This window comes from Saccostrea cucullata, unplaced genomic scaffold (genome assembly GCF_032062105.1).
Source record: "Saccostrea cucullata isolate Sc308-1 unplaced genomic scaffold, CSIRO_AGI_Scuc_v1 ctg83, whole genome shotgun sequence".
Classification (NCBI taxonomy): domain Eukaryota; kingdom Metazoa; phylum Mollusca; class Bivalvia; order Ostreida; family Ostreidae; genus Saccostrea; species Saccostrea cuccullata.
This window is the reverse complement of record NW_026929751.1, coordinates 20,083-37,560: the sequence shown is the minus strand read 5'-3', so window position 1 is coordinate 37,560 and position 17,478 is coordinate 20,083. Positions and strand designations below refer to the sequence as shown.

The window sequence follows — 17,478 nt, the reverse complement described above, 5'->3', positions numbered from 1 at the left end:
ATTTTTTATTTATCACTGTATTACAAATATCCCCCACCATCCACCATCTAAAAGGCATCTCATATATACAATTGCCATTGATTATATGTTGAGAAATTTGTATAATGAAAGTTTGAAACAAAGTTTGATATCTCAAATTACATGTAGGACGGCCGTTCAAAATTACGCGGATTGTGCTATTATTTACTCTTACAGACGACATATAGTTATGAAATTTCACAGAAATATGTATCTTAAAGATTCCAATAAATTTTATGCAAAATTTTTGTATTTAAAAAAGATTCTACTAAAATTATCGGTATGTTGATATCGCTGATGGAGAGGTACGGAGCACGACAAAAAATTTGATGCAAAAGCATGCGGAGTCCAAAATTTAACTCATTATTTTTCTATAATTCGCGATATTTTTCGACAATTTTCTCAAATGTATCTTTGAATTGTTCTATTATTATGTATTTAGATTTCTGACGTGATATTTGAAGTACTAACAGAAATATAGTGATTTTTCTCTGATGCGATACCCGTGAAAACGACTGTGAAAATGACGTCTCCTGAATTGACGGTGCATCACACTTTTGTTGAATTATGTGTAATGCTCGAGATATCGCCAACATAGATCCAAAATATGTATAATAAAACATTTAGTAAACTAGGGTATTCGTGACATTAGTCCACAAATAGCAAATTGAAATTTTAGACCGTTACTTAGACCTCTGTAAAAAGGCTATACGGGAGGACGGGAAGATTATCGATGAAAGCTTCATCCGGACTTTAAAGAACGTGATTGAGAGTCACCAGTATCACACTATACATGTATCTCATAAATACCTGCAGTTTTTGGTTTTAAAACAAAAAAAAAGAATATTCTTTACTTGTTTAATAGATTTTAAGCTTGACAAGAAATGGTGTTTGGATGTTGAGTAAATAAGGTAACTCAAACTGTGCAGGTACTCTTGGGAAAATGTTGAGAAAATGAAAGCTCAATCACATATTTTTTTATAATGCCTGTGACGTCAAAGATTTTGCTGCTCCGTGACTTAATGATATGTCCTGAAAAATCACTCTAAATTGATACCAATTTACAACATTTTGATATGAAATCTTGAAGACCATTATAAGTAAAGATTCTTTTATATTATGTGTGACATTTTGCCCGATTATGTCGTCAAATATTTTTTCTGTGAAACAAGTCCACGTAATTTTTGAACGGCCCTCTTATGTCCCTTTGAACAACGTAGCAAGAACATCTGCTTAATATTATGCAAATCCTAAGGGAGTGTTAACGAAACACACGTCTCTATACAACTTAGGGCTGTAGAGACTCACTCACAATTGATCAAGTATTAAAGTCAGAGTCCTTAACGGTAATGATACCCGTGGAGTTTGGACTCATTGTGAGTTCGTCTCACTTACCAAATACTGCTGAGCAGTAATGAAAAGCCCTATTTTTTCTACAAAGTTATTTGGCGCTCTGCTTGATTGAGTCTGAAATTGTTCACTCATCACTCAAAAAGAAAAGTTAACCTTTTTTCACTTTTAGCCTTAAATTATAACAATTGACCAAGTATGTTTAAAGACATGTCCACAAGCATTCTAAAGACGTTACGCGCGATGTTGGTGCCATTTTACAATTTTAAAATCTGACCTATGAAATTCTTCGGTTATTTTAAAAATATACTCGCAATATGGATGATTTTGGTATGAATGGATAGATTTTCAACAGAACTACCCGATTCTTGTAAGAAAATAACATTTAAATATTTTTTATGCAAAAAGTAGAATTTTAAAACGCAAATAAAAGGTATTTTAAGCGTGTAACGCGTTACATTTTTTAGAGGGGATCGCGCATTTTTCGTGTGTAGAGCGTTCAAAAGTGAATCTAGAATTTTCATTTTCCTCACAAAACAAGAGCAATTCATGTCATTTGTTACTTCATCAACGATTTTGCATTAAATGTTGGCAAGAAATAGAAAACGATAGTTTTTACAGATGAAGAATCTGTAACGCTTTTCATTAAAAACGTGCATATGAATATAGACAATAAATTCACTCATTTACAAGAAAGATTAAATAGAAAAAAAAAATTATATCAAAATAATGTGCTTTTTCAATAGATTTGAAATATTTCATTGATGTTGATATCAAACTGCATGCTTTTAAGCTAGTAATTAGACTACAAGTTCAACAGAAATGTCCAGCGTCTAAAATGACGTGCAAAAATTATACAATACCTTTTTTCGAGTCGTTAAATTATATCGTTTTCCCAATCGACTACAGGAATAATTGATTTTTCAAAATGTGCTAATCTAAACGGTTAGATTGAATGTCAGATTAATAAATTTACTCCATTAATTAATATTTTACGCAACATTTAGGAGGTTCAACATATTTGTCCAGTGGACGTTCTTGACGCGTAAAATTCGTTCTGCTTCAACGTAATACATGAAAATGCATTTAAGACTGCTTCGAATAATTAACAAAATTTATCACATATATACAAATCCAAAGCGCCCTTTATGTTCATTAGTTTAATTACAAATAGCCTACGACTTTTTAAACTCGCATTTCAAATACAGAGATAGTGATAGGGTATCAGTCAAGCAAGTAACACTATAGGAAGCATTACGTCAATTTTTCCGTAGCGCCATGAAAGCGTAACGTCAAACATCACCAACATTGTGCGTAACGTCAATGCAATGCACTGATCTTAATTAAAAAACAGAATTTGTTAGCTTGCATATGAAAGAACTCAATAAAGTGAAACAAAATTTGACTTAATTTTATTTGATCGACATTGCAATGCAATAAAATGCAATTAAATTCTGCAGTGTTCATTCCTTCTGGTTGTCTTGCGCATACCCATCTTGTCATTCGATAAAAAAGTCATCGATACATAACTTTGTCGAAAAGTCTATAAACATAATTATTGATTGTTCATTGAGATTCCTATGAAAGGTAACAAACATATATTAGGAATATGAGGATAGGGAAAAAACCCTGAATTCTGTGTTTGAAAACTTGTTGGGTTTTTTTTTTTTTTTTTTTTTTTTTTGGTGCTTGAATTTTGAAAGTATGGATATTTCATCATATATTTCATCCAATTAAGAAGTGATTTCAATTGGACAAATTACCAGTCAATACAATGAGTTGCATTGTATTGCAGCAGAGTGCAGTATGCATGGCGCCTTTGTACTTGTATTTACACAAACACATTTTATTTTTTAATAATCACTGTATTAAAAACCCATCTTCCAAAAAGACATCTCATATAGACAATTTTCACATGCCATTGATTGTATGTTGGGAAATTTGCATTATGAAAGTTTGGAACAAAGTTTGATAACTCAAAATATGGTCCCTTGAACAAAGAAGCAAAAACGTCTGTTTTATATTATGCAAATGCGTAGGAAATGCTTATGAATGACATGCTTCTATACCATACAAGACCTATGAGAGTCAATCACAATTGATCAAGTGTAAATGTCGTAGCACTGATATATATACTACTCAAAATTTGATAAGGATCATTTAAATTTTCTATGTATTTAGATAATCAATAACTGTATAACTGGCAATATTTTGTCCAAATGCAAAAAAAAAATGTCTTTAACAAACTTGCACGTGTATTTCATGTCATGGAAATGGTTTCGCGTCACATTTTATACTTTTGCTACAATTGCACGATTTTCACTCAGGCAGCGGTGTGATTCTTTGTAAGATTTAAAAGAACTCACCTGAGTGTTTACACTACGTTTATCAACACAATGGCCCCTCAACGTGTAAGGCGTCGCCTGACGACAGAACAACTAGGTAGATGTATTGGAATGCTTGACGCTGGTTATTCACAACGTGATGTTGCAAATGCGCTAAACGTCAGCCAGAGCGTTGTAAACAGAGCCTGGAACCGACGGCAAACTTTTGGTACAGCAGCACACCGACATGGGGGTGGTCGTCAGAGATCAACAACTCAACGCCAAGACCATTTTGTGGCTCTTCAGGCACGACGCCACCCCTTCTGGACAGCAACCAGCCTGCGTAACGACCTCCTGAACGCCTCGGGGGTAAACGTCTCGACTCAGACGATACGGAATCGGCTTCACATTGCAGGTCTCAATTCGAGAAGGGCATGTGTTCGAATCCCTCTGACTGTGCGACACCGGCGGGAGCGATTGGACTGGGCTGAAGACCATGTCACTTGGACACAGAACGATTGGGTTCCAGTTCTGTTCACCGATGAGTCCAGGTATTGTTTGGACTTTACAGACAGGAGGCAACGAGTGTGGCGACGACGACGTGAACGTTTTCCTGATACCCACATCAGTGAACATGACCGTTATGGCGGTGGTTCCATCATGGTCTGGGGTGGAATCAGCAGGGATGGAAGAACAGATCTGCATGTCCTGGAGAGAGGAACAATGACGGGGGTGCGGTACCGGGATGAGATCCTGGATGTTTACGTTAGACCCTATGCTGGTGCTGTTGGCCCTGAGTTCATCCTGATGGATGATAACGGCCGTCCACATCGCGCCAGGGTGGTGGAGCAGTACCTTCAACAGGAGACAATTGTCCGTATGGACTGGCCAGCGCGCTCGCCGGACTTGAACCCGATTGAGCATGTATGGAACATGCTGCAAGTTGCCCTTTCACGCCGTAGAGCACAACCCACGACTTTGGCAGAGCTGGGAAACGCCCTAGTTGAAGAGTGGAACAACCTTCCCATTGGAAACATCCGGGTGCTTATTGACAGCATGGCTCGACGTTGTCAAGCCGTCATTGATGCAAGGGGAGGCCATACTCGGTATTGACACTACATCGACTATTTGTGATGATGGACTTTCTCCAAAAACTGTGTAATTTTTTCTCTGGTTTTCAGTTAACTTTTTTGTAATGAAATGCCTTTTGGTGTTGTTATAAGATTTCAAGCATTCCTTATTGGTTAAAGTTCATGTTGTTCATAGAAACCCATTCATAACCAGAGTAAACACATTTTTGACTTAAATTTTTGTCTGTTGTTATGTTAGTGGTAAATTACACATATATAACCTAGTGATCCTTATCAAATTTTGAGTAGTAATATATGTTATGTTTGATTTTATTGTGAGTTCACCAAATACTGCTGAACAGTAATGAAAAGCCCTATTGATTGGTTTGCCGCCTTGTCTCCAAATGTTTACTCATCATTAAAAAGCAAAAGTTCATTTTTTTCACGTTGTAGCCTTGTTAAAATGATTGAGTATATTTAAATTAGACATGCCCTCAAGTAATAAAAAGGAAAAATCTAATCCGTTTCCAAAACTTCTTAAAAAATAAAAAAGAATTTAAACTGAATTGTACATCTTTAAAATTGTGTAAGTAGTTTCAACCCTTTTTTCCAATGAAATCATGTGATACAAAATTAGACTAAAAAAAGACCAAAACTGGTGGTGAAATAATGTCGTGAATTCATTTTTAAATGGCCTTTTGTTTTACACCATTGCTTGAATTTTTATTAAATGATCACGAGAATCTGGCAGTTTTTGGTCTGATAACAATCAGGAATAGCTGAGAAGGGTTCTAGTATACAAACAGCTATCGTTTTATATGTCATATCACAATCCTTTAGATCGCTTTTATTCAACTTACAAAAACATATTCACCCAGAATTTTTAAAATCGGATTTAAGAGATCCGAAGGACTGTGATCCAAATGAAGCCTTTAAGGTCAGACGAGACGTTCCTCAAAATCTGTTTTCTATATCTTCGTAATGTATGGAAAATATTCAAAATTTTAATTACATTTTGATTTCTAAACCAGTTTCTAAATGTCTTTAAAAAATCCAAACACATAAACATTTGAAATTGGAAAAATATTTTTCCTCCCAAAAGGATTATATAAGAAAAACTACCCTTGATATCCTGCAGAAATGCCTGGTAAGGTACCTTAATTTTTTGTGAGTATACATGTTTAAGTAGCAATAATTCAATGACAAAATCTTGGAATATTTTATCTATTATTAAGGAACGTCTCGTCTGTCCTTAATGGCTAACTTGAACCAATTTATAGATTTATATGCAATGTACTGATGAAAACAAGATATATATCATACATAAGGTAGTTTAAACTTGGAAACTGATGGAAAGAACAAGTATACATGTACATGTGTTTTTGCAGACAGCACAACTTCCTCCAGGCTTTTAACAAGTAGAGCTTTTTACACTTTATTTATTTTAAGTGTTAGGTAATACAAACTTTTCATTTATGAACCGACCTGTTTTGTTTTAATCACACAGAATTTATTTGAAATGTTGCTGTATTAAAGATAAAAAAAATGACGTGACCTTTATTTCGACATTTAGAAATGTCTGCAACGTTTTATTAATTAAAAATATTCGATTTTATTAAAATATTAACAAATATATATCTCAGTGTCCTCAAAAACACGTCTATCGTATTGCATTATTATGAAATAATTAGAATGTTTTATTGATCATAATTAACATTAAGACTTTTGTCCTTTACATGAATTTATAATTTTTAATTTATTTTTTAATTGAAAAATTATAAATTTGGAGAGGACAATATACTGGTAACACTAATGGGATGACTTCAGCCTTCCCATCGTCATCGTTCAACCCTCACCTATCATGTAGTTATATCCTATTATGACCTGCAATTCTGATTAATTGTTTTCTTGTCAGTATTTCCGTTATAAAGGAATAATTAATGAAGGCCATGTTATATAAATTATTATGCGTGTTCCGAATTTCAAAAAAGAGCAATACTGATTGACAAAATACAATTTTCATATTTATTCGAAGATTTGAGAAAAATTACATTAACCAACGAGGTGTCCTTGAGCACCTGCAATGAAACAGATAAAAAATCCTGAAAAAAATATCGACTAATACTATGTTTAAAATATACAATCTAATCAAACAATCAATACTAGTAATTTAAAAGAATAACATTGAATTGAACTACTGATGAACAACATGACCAAAAATGATACTTAAGTATTTAAAAAAAAAAAGTGAAAATAGAAATGACGTGTACTGAAATACCTAAACATTAAAACGATATTTTTGTAGATTATGGACTATTTCAGGAATCAAAAGATTTGAGTTAATACAGATTGTAGATACCTGAATCACCATATGTTCCTGCAAACAAATAGCAATTTTCGATGACTTAAGTCATTTCGAAATAGCCGTGAAATATTTTGCTTGAACGGCAAAACAATTTAAGTGGTAGTATATTAATCCTCACAATATTGAAAAATGTGGATTGCAGTTACCTGATTGGCCATGTGTCCCTGCAAACAAAGGAAATTTTCAGTGATACAGTTATAAAGTCATTCCTAACTAGCTTTCAAACGATATTGTGCTGCAATTGCAAAGCAAAAATAGCCCCAGTGGAAAAGAGATGTCCAGGCTTTGTGTGCCTTCTGGCACGGAAAGAATTAAGGTAAGGTTAGTATAAAGATGTGAACCCCCTTCTTCTGCATTCTTCATTTTATATCTTTACCTTCAATAAACGTCAGCTCCAGACTGTATAATTTAGGGGCTTCCTGCATTAAATAATGGGGGTTGCCATGGAAGTATGATGCAATATTTTTACATATTTGTGGTTGTCCGAAATGCTCGAGAAGAAGCGATGGGTATCCTTAAAAATCTTAGTCAACAAACGTGCTTGTTTGCAATATGTTTGTGTCATCCCTTCTCACTCATTTCTCAACGGATTTCGCTCAAATTTTCAGAGATTATAGAAGTTTATATCTATCAATTTCAAAAAGTTTGTTTTGAAATTACTTTCGTTTCCAACTCAAGACGGTCAAATATGATTTTATGCAGAGGAGTTTACAATTATTTGTTTTATTGAACATAATTAAAGTTTTCGGTTATTACATGTAAATCGTGTCAGGAAAACCGGAATTAAAACGCGTATATATGCCGTTTTTGACAAGTTTTTGGGTAACATATGTCTCTTGGAGCTTAAAAATTAATTTTCCGTGCATCGTCGTCACTTCCGGTCAAACCGGAAGTAGCAAAAAATGGCTCATCTCTGCATTAATTAACATAGCTTGAGAGGATTCAAAGCATTTTTGGGCGTTTCTTCTCAATTTTGTTAAAAATTAAATTTTGTTTGTGTCATCCCTTCACCATATTCATTTGTAAATTACAACTCAAGCGGTCAAATATGAATGCAGAGGAGTTTACAATTAGTTGTTTTCATAATTAAAGTTTTCGGTTATTACATGTAAATCGTGTCAGGAAAATTAACATATTTAAATTTTGATAACATGGTTTATTTAATTTAACCAATATTTTATTATGTATAGACATAACAGGATTGGACAGCAGGCACTGCCTATATCAGTTCTCTCCATAACATTCAAAATATCCTGACATAAATATCAATTTGATGTCCTTACTGTTTTGGTATATAAACGTATTACCTTTCACGCATTCTTTGTTGTTGCAAAAGTTATCGTCACAGCAGTATTGGCATTCCGTTAGGGGAAACTGGAACTGTCTCTTACCGAAAGCAACAAGTAGCGATTTAGGATGTCCATGAAACTGCCTTCCTACAGAATCCTGACAAACCTTTATATTGAAAAAGAAAAATAAACGTCATTTTTGTGCTCTATTTTTTGTGTGCATATTATTCCTCATAATTGGTAATGCTATAAAATTTGTTGCAAATAACATATGAATTGCCAATTAAACAAAATGAAATATTGATTTGTCTAGATTTTGGAGTTTGGGGGATGTTTTTCCACAAAAACCTTGTTCATTCCTGACCTTTGACAGTTTTGCACTAGTTAACCAAATATTTTTATAGATGGTGTTCGGGTGTATCCTGATAAAGTTGTTGCAGCTTCTTCCCTTGTAATCTAAATACTGTAAAATCACATATTTTCAAGGGGTCAAATTTTCGAGGTTTTAGGAAATAACATTGGTTTGTGGGGATTTGATTTCGTGGTTGGAAAATGTTTAGTAATGATGCATATGAAATTTTACATTTCGTGGTGGTCACAAATTTATGGGTCTCTTGATTCCTCGAAAACAACGAAAATTAAGCCCCCCCCCCCGAAAATTAGTGATTTCACAGTGTAAGGGTGAGTACATTAAGATGCAAAAACCTACCATAGGGAGTTATCTTTTTTGTAACTTCTTTCCATGCTGTCGTCATCACAGCAGTATTAAACAAATAAAACTGCACTCACATGTTTTTTCTCACATCGAAGTTGATACCGCTCTTGAAACAATTCTGTAAGGACCAATCTAGCTAGACAAGTCTATAAAACAGAACATATTTCCACAAAAATTGAATTACAAATTTGAAATAATTATGTTTTTCACTTTTTATTATTATTTTTTTTTTACTTTTTAAAATTTAAATTTAGTTGTGAAATTTGGTACCTCATCGTAATTACAGACAATCACTTTTTCACATGTTCCAGGACTAGCTGTGTCAGGACAATTAAAACAGACGGTGCCATTGACCATGTTAACGGCTACAGTAAAATATTTTTTTTTCAATTTTATTACCTTCAAGATTTCAAATATCAAGAAGTCATGATTAAAAATTAGGCAGTAGCATAATTTTGAAGTCTTTCTTTTTTTTAATTTACATGTTTTAGTTTACTTATTTTGTTCTGTTCTGTATTTTTTTTTTCATTGCATCAATATTTTCAAAAATTTCTCAAACTTAAAAGCAAACATAGATTCATTTCCTTTGGGAAAAAAATCATAATTTAAATATCCAACGCCTTTTATCTTCCTCCTGATTACTCTGAATCTGCTTTAAAGATGACCTTTTTAAAAATATAAATAAAAAAACATCAAATTTTACAAAAAATCAATAACATCAATACATATGACTTTTCAACACTATATATTCATTCCCCACAATAAATTAAAGTTTTGGCTTTTTGACATCATAGTCAGCTACTTTTACAATACAAATGAAACTCATAAATATACTTATTTTGTCAATGGGCGTTCGTGTAATCATTTTGTTAAAACCTTTGTGATTGTACACACAGGGTTTCTGAAGTTAATATTAAAGAGATGCTGGAAGTCCTTATTTGCAATATTTAATTAGTATGAATTAGAATGAAGACGACCAAATACTTCCTGAAAATCTGCAAGGTGTTCTTCAAAAGTTTCGGAATAAATGAGAACCTCGTCCACATAACACGATACTGACTTGAATGTAAGACCACGAAGGACCTATTTGGTGAGGTTTTTAGTCCCATGGGAAGTCGTAGAAATTTAAATGTGCCGTAACAGGTATTGAAAGCTGTGTATTTTGTTGAGTCTTCAGAGATAGGCATCGGGAAAAATCCTTTGCTCATATCTATGGACGAGATAAAGTTCGGCACTTTGTCTGTAAATGATTCTGTAAGTTCATGTAAGTCAGGGATATTGTACCGGAACTCTTGTTTCACAGAATAAAGGTAGCGAAAATCACAAGAAAACCTGTAGTATTACAAACACTGATCTTTAGTTAAGTTGTTTAACTTCCCCTTTGGTTTGTTTTGTTTGGATACTAACACAATAGGACTTGTAATAGGGACTTTTTCCAATTCTTGAACAGTTGCAATAATATTCTGTCTCAAAAGATCGTCAAACCGATGACGCAACACGTGTTTCTTATCTGGGGGTAATCGGTATGGTAGATGATGTGTAGGCTGCACATCGGGTTTGAGATGAATCTGATGTTCTACAACAAGTGTAAAACCTATGTCAGGATTTTCCTTTGTTACAAACAATGATTTGTTTTTAATTAAACACTCTGTTAATGACTTTTTGTCGCTGACACTCAATTCATCGTCAAAGTTGAAATTCAGCAGAAACTGTTCATTGGAATGTGGATTTACTGCTGGAGCTGACTTGGAGTCAAATAAAGTTACGTTTGCACACTCAACGGGGGTTTTGTCCAAGTATATTGTTTTGAATGTGGAACGAATTGAGCCAGAATTGATCCTTTATTTATAAACACAGGTTCATCACCAGGGTTCAATATCTTAAGGGGGACTGAGTCGTTTGTTGAAATAGTAACAACTGATTTCACAAGAAGTAACCCTTTTCGCAAAAACAAATTATGTACAGAACAAACACCTGGTAAACCTATCATTTTGGTTTTGCTAACTTTGCCACTTATGAACATTTCTGAATTGGGTGGCAATGAAAAACTAGATCTACATCTAACTTTTGTACATTTGCTCTGACCTCTAAAAGTTAAAAATTTGTCAAAATCTCACACAATCTTTTTAGAAATCAAATAACAAGTACCAAGTATTAAAGGATGAGATGCACAATCTAAAATATATACAAATATTGAATGAACTGTAGACGAACAAGGTGTCTGCATTGAGATACTGGCTGTCCCACAGACGCAACCAGACTGATTATTGGCCAAGTTAACTGTCAGTTCACTGCATGATCGAAAATTTGATTTGCTTTTAACTGGTAATTTATCAAAGAGAGACTAAGAAACGATATTGATACTACCAGTATCTATGGAACGCCGTCACTGCCTTATAGCAGAACTCTACATTTGCATTGTGTCAACTTTCCATTCCATTATGTCAACACTTTGTGACATTTACTTACAGTACTATTGCATTGAGTCAACTTTCCATTCCATTATGTCAACTCTTTATGACATTTACACACGCTACTATTGCATTATGTCAACTTTCCATTACATTATGTCAACTCTTTATGACATTTACACACGCTACTATTGCGTTATGTCAACTTTCCATTACATTATATTAAGTCTTTACGGCATTAACTCGTACTTCAATTACATTGCGCCAATCTTCCATTGCATTATACAGTGTATCAGCCTTTTATGACATTAAGCCAAAACAATTTTACGTGGTGTAAAGATGTTTTTATACATAATTTCAACTCATTATTACATTATGTGCACTCTCTACTATTTGGTCTAAGTAGTTCATTACATTATGTGAATTTATCTTTAATTCAATATCAAAGTCGCTATAAAACGATGTCAGAATTTCATTACATGATGTGAAAAAAATTGTCACATGTGGCCAATTCTTTACTATATTGTGTCAGCAATATGCTACATGACGACGGGAATCTATTACATGATGTCAATTTTCCCTTACTTTTTGACAAATCATTATTATGTTATGCCACTGTATCTTTACATTGTGTCTAAAATGCTTAGCCTATTGTCAGTATATCTTAGAATATTTCAACTCTTTATTGTGTGACGTAAGGTTTAGGTTATGCCTAAAAGTTCTTTTTGTGTTTTCAATATTACATGCATATGTTAAACATGCAAGTAATTTAAATTAAACATATCAAATATTAAATTATATACACAGGACTTTATTAATTCTTAATTAAATATCAGGTTTAAATTTATAAATAGGATCATGTTCCCGTGGAATCTTTATTGACGATTGTTTTTTTTTTCACGTCGAAATTCAATGGCCGTTAAATCTCATAATTATCGCAAATCAAATAGTATGTGTTATGCAGCAATATTTTCCTTTTTATTTTGAATTATTTTGAAAAGTCCGAAATTTCTGATCTAACTATACAAAACACTGTCCTTAGATTTTTATCAGTCTTTAACCCTCCTTTTTAAAAAAAAAAAAGTGTAAACACATCGTATTTCATACGTGCTCTGGTGGGTGGGTGGGGAGAGGTGGATCCTGCCCTCCCATCTTTAGTGATCAAAATATGCATGAAATTAATTAATTGGTTTTACTTTGTAGGACATTGCATAAGTCTCACATAAGGTATAACTGAAATAAGTTGAAACGTTTCATATATATAAAAAAAAAAAAGCCTCCAGGCTTCCCCCCCCCCCGGTCCCCAACTTAGACACCATACCGTCCCACTATAGCTACTCTTTTCAAGAACCCAAGATCGCCACTGATATGTACCCATGTTTACTAAGGAATGGTCAATTGATTTAAGTGAGGAACTGGTAGATTTTTGGAATGGTTGAAAAAATGACTCATTCCAGTGACGTTGCATCGTTTTTGAAAGTTTGGGGAGGTTTGTCAGCCAGAAAAAAAATAACGTAGAAGAAAAAGCAACAAAAAAAAACAAACAAACAAAAATTCCAAACTCGAAAATCCTTTTCGGGTGAAAGAGGGGGGGGGGGGTTCCAACTTCTATCAGTCCTTAAAAATTTTCCAAATATACTACATTACCCATATACTTCAGCAAAAAGTGGGGCGAATTTCAATGAACATTTTCTACGATAAAGTTATGTCGGGAAAAAAGAGGAAGCCAGAACCCCCCCCCCCCCCGCCCCTCATATAATGTATCTGTAATTCGTCCTAATTATTCAGACCCCCCCCCCCCCCATTCTCAGTCGTGAAAGCACGGTTATCAACTTTGACATAATGTAAATGTATTTTACAGCACGTAATAAACATTTGTAACCAACATGATAAAGAATTAACACAATGTAAAGATAGTTTTAAATCACATAAGAAAGAGTTCACATAACGTAATAATATATCCACATCACGGAATGGAGTTTTGACATAATGTAATAAAGTGTTGGTATAATATGGAACGCCGGGACTGTCTCCATAATATATGTTCACATTATGTTATAAACCTTTTTACATCACGTAATAAAGCACTGACATAAAGATAAGATGTTTTCACCTCACATTGTGATGACCTCGGCGTAAAATAAAGATACATAAGCATCACGTAATAATGCTTAGTTATAATAGAAATATAAACTCACAAAAGGGAATGGACTTTGACTTAACGTAATGATAAATTAATCATAGAACACATGTAAAACGAAATTAACTTGACGTAATGCAATTTTGACCTCACATATTAAAGAAATGAAATAATATAAAGAAACATTCATTTTACGTAATCAAGTTTTAACACAATGTAAACATATTTTCACTTCACATAATGAACTTTGGACTTCAAGTTATAAAGTGCTGACAAAATGGAAGAATGTGTTTACTTCATGTAATGCAGCATTGACATGATGTAAAGATATTTTTACATCACCCCATAAAAAATTGACATAAAGTAAAGATATGTTCACATCACGTAATGATAGATTGACATAATGAATGCATAGTTTTATGCTATAAGGCAGTGATGGCGTTCCATAAGTATCTAACAGTGCAGTAACTTGCATACCTTGGATCTTGACTGGCACGTACATAAATTCCCCAGCACTATTTTCATCACATTCACTTTCACTATTTACACTTTCACAAAACACATTTTCATAATCTGAGATGTTGGCACTGTTACATTCACCGCCGCAGGCTGTGGGTGCCTTTTGCAGACTGGGCGCGGTTAGTTTCCCGCAACGGTGACCTTTTTACAGGCCGCGCACTATGTCCGTTTTGCTTACAGATCTGGCACATTACGGATGGTTCACGGGGTCCCTTTCCGTTCCAGTTGCACTCAGCTTGTCAATGGTTTGGGTCAGTACAATTGTAACACACGTATCGGGAGTTCCTTATTGGGTGGGCTGGTGCTGGTCTTGGGCGATGTGCGGGCTTCCTATCTGGGTCCCTGGCCTTTTAGGCGGTCCATTGATTCCACGAGCTGCGACAAAAGCTTCTCCGTGTTTTAGAGGTCGCTGAGGGTTCTTTAGTTGTAACAGCAGCGACCGATACCGGAGCCGTAGACTGGCGATATCCATAAGCATCTCCGAGTTTGGCCTCCTGGAATGCGGCTTGGAGGCTCCTCGGATTGGCAGCTCGGACAAAGAAGGCCAGTTGTTGGGGGAGTCCATTAATAAATTTCGCAGTGAGATCTCTCTCTGGTTTCTCCAGTCTGGACACCTTTTCCAGTACTTGGCTGTGGAAGCCTTCTATTGAGGCCCCAGGCTTTATGGTCAAAGCGTCAAATTTGGCGGATTCTGCAATGATCGCCGGATCGTACAGAGATCTGCTGAGGTATTGCGCATTGAATGCCTCCTTGACAACAGTCCATGAAAGTTTGTCGGTCACCTCCAGTGTACTAAACCACACAAGGGCTGGTCCCTTCAGGTGTAAATGGAATGCAGCGATAATTCTGCTATTGTCCTTCAAATTCTGCAAAGTGCAGAAAGATTCAAATTCCTGCAGAAACTTCTAGGCCTTTTCGCTTGTGTATCATTGAAACTTAGTAAGTTCTATTTTAGCAGAAATCGCTACGGGGGAGGTCAATGATTGACTATCTGCTGGAATTTCGAGAACGGTTTGATTTGGGGAACAAAATCCAAAACAATCAGAACTGTTATAATCCATGATGTAATACTGTAAAATCACATATTTTCGTAGGGTCAAATTTTCGTGGTTTGAGGAAAATCTCTTGGGGATTTCATTTCGTGGATCAAGATTTAATAAGTACTTATGTATGTGACATTTTACATTTCGTGGTGGACATGAATTCCAGGGTCTCGTCATACCTCGAAAACAACAAAAATTAAACCCCCACGAAGATTTGTGGTTTCACAGTAATTAAAAGTCCAAAGAAAAATGAAACCCGGATTCTCCACCATGTAATATAGTCAATTGATAAGTCGGTTTTAACGTTTAGAATTTATTGTCAGTTCAAAAATATATAAATTTCACAAAAACACAATTTAGAACAAATTTCGTAGATGGAACAAACTGAATTTAACAAAGAATTGTCCAAAATTGACTCACATACAAACTCACTCACGTCTAATCTTTGACAACTCCACCCACTTTCGTACTGACCAGCCAATTAAATTAAGGATAGAAAGTTGCATGAACAGGAAAAATCCGTATGACATTAATTTACAACACTGAAATTAGATAGAGATAAGCATAACAAATTCAAAGAACACAATCCTAAGATCTAACCATAAAGTTGATAACAAGTATGAGTAAATGGCATTGATATCGTGAGACCGGAAAGAGATGTCAATAATTAGATATTGCTCCATGTGCAAAAATGCCTTTCCTCAACAGCAAATGAAAGCAATTAACCTGCAACTACAGATGTCAAACAAGACCGAAAAGTAATAGAACAATTATATAAAAACATATTCATAATTAATAATTTGTCATTTAGAAAACCTTTAATACATATCATAACAATGTCTTTATAAATATAAAATAATAATCATTACCAAATTGCTTAGTGAAATGTAAATGGTACTACTCAAGACCAACAATCAATGATAAACTACACGTACATAATGATCTGAACAGTTAACCACAGTGTACAGTTTTGTGGGAATGACACTCCAGTACACTGCAGACATTGTAATCCTAGAACAGTAGGAATATTCTAATGAGGTATTGCAATTCCCTTTCAATTTTTTTTTGTTTTAGTACTGAAGAAACTCATGATACAATGCATACTAGCTTTGTAATATTAACCAATTACATGTATACCGATTTTGAAATTATATTCTTGGGTAAGAAAGTAAGCAGAAAAAAGTCACTTTTGTAAATAAAATGCATTTTTGTAATAAAGGAAAAAATACCTTCTCCAACAGCCAAAATGGTCACACCTACCACTGAAAATTAGAAAAGGGCAAAACATTTAGATTATCTGCCGATATAGTCATTACAAATTGAATTGCCACTATTGGGATATTATCAGTGTTAAATGAGATCACACTTTTTAAAGACATTTTTCAATCATTTGCTGTCCCTGCTGTTTTTACCGAAGACGCAAAATTTCTAAACGTACATACCTGCAGCAAGGAAATACCAGAAACTGGCCATGAAGACTGAGAGGTGTCGACCGCCAAAATTTTTTATAACTTTACCAAAATTGTTGTAATATTCCTAATCAAGTGCTTATGACCTAGGAGAATCGCTCTCTTTTGAAACTAAGTAACCTTCGATTGCCTTTGCCTGTTACGACACTGATAATGCATGAGAATGTCTGTTTCTATTTTTGTGAAATATGAAGATTGTGAAATAAACATTTACAGAAATCTATGGGAAAAAATTATCGGTGTTTTGAATTACCTACAGTGGTCAACCTGTTTTTAAAAGATGTCGTTTTCGGTGAAAATTAATTTTGGATGATTATTTTCGAATAAAAATAATTTGATAATTAAAAATACATCACAAATAAAGAAATCATTTAATCATACCTCCTTAACAGATGCAGTATCCAAAATTTTTAAATACTTTAAATGCTTACTAATGTAAATTCTAAACCAAACAAAGAAATGCAACCCAATTTACTACTTTTTCAGACAATTGTCTCCTAGCTGTTGATAAAATTCATGCTGTTATATATATGATACTTCTCCATTTCATGAAATTTTTCATTAATTTTGAGTTTCTAATTTCATGAAATATTGATATAACGAAGCTCAGAAACGATACATATAGGGGGTAGACGAAAATATTTGGACCTCTTAATTATCAAAGGTTGGCTCGGGTGCCATGGAGGAGTAAGCATCCCCTGTCCACGACTCACTACCACAGTGTGCGCCTTGTCATGATCAGACAAACGGAAAAATTCTTAGACA

The 17,478-nt window shown here is 34.2% G+C and overlaps 1 protein-coding gene across 2 annotated transcripts; it reads right to left on the bottom strand.

Moving 5' to 3' along the window:
- Window positions 1-6,773: 6,773 nt before the first annotated feature.
- LOC134282129 (uncharacterized) lies at window positions 6,774-16,748 on the bottom strand. Of its 2 annotated transcripts, none has more exons than XM_062764576.1 (7): window positions 16,687-16,748; window positions 16,474-16,506; window positions 9,402-9,496; window positions 9,206-9,277; window positions 8,435-8,582; window positions 7,274-7,291; window positions 6,774-6,864 (listed from the first exon to the last, which is right to left on the bottom strand). In XM_062764576.1, exons 1-7 carry the CDS (start codon window positions 16,715-16,717, stop codon window positions 6,815-6,817), a joined length of 447 nt encoding a protein of 148 aa, XP_062620560.1. In that variant the 5' UTR covers window positions 16,718-16,748; the 3' UTR covers window positions 6,774-6,814. The 2 variants fall into 2 exon arrangements, with proteins under 2 accessions (XP_062620560.1, XP_062620561.1); XM_062764577.1 differs by having other exon boundaries at window positions 6,774-6,840.
- Between the last annotated feature and the right edge of the window lie 730 nt (window positions 16,749-17,478).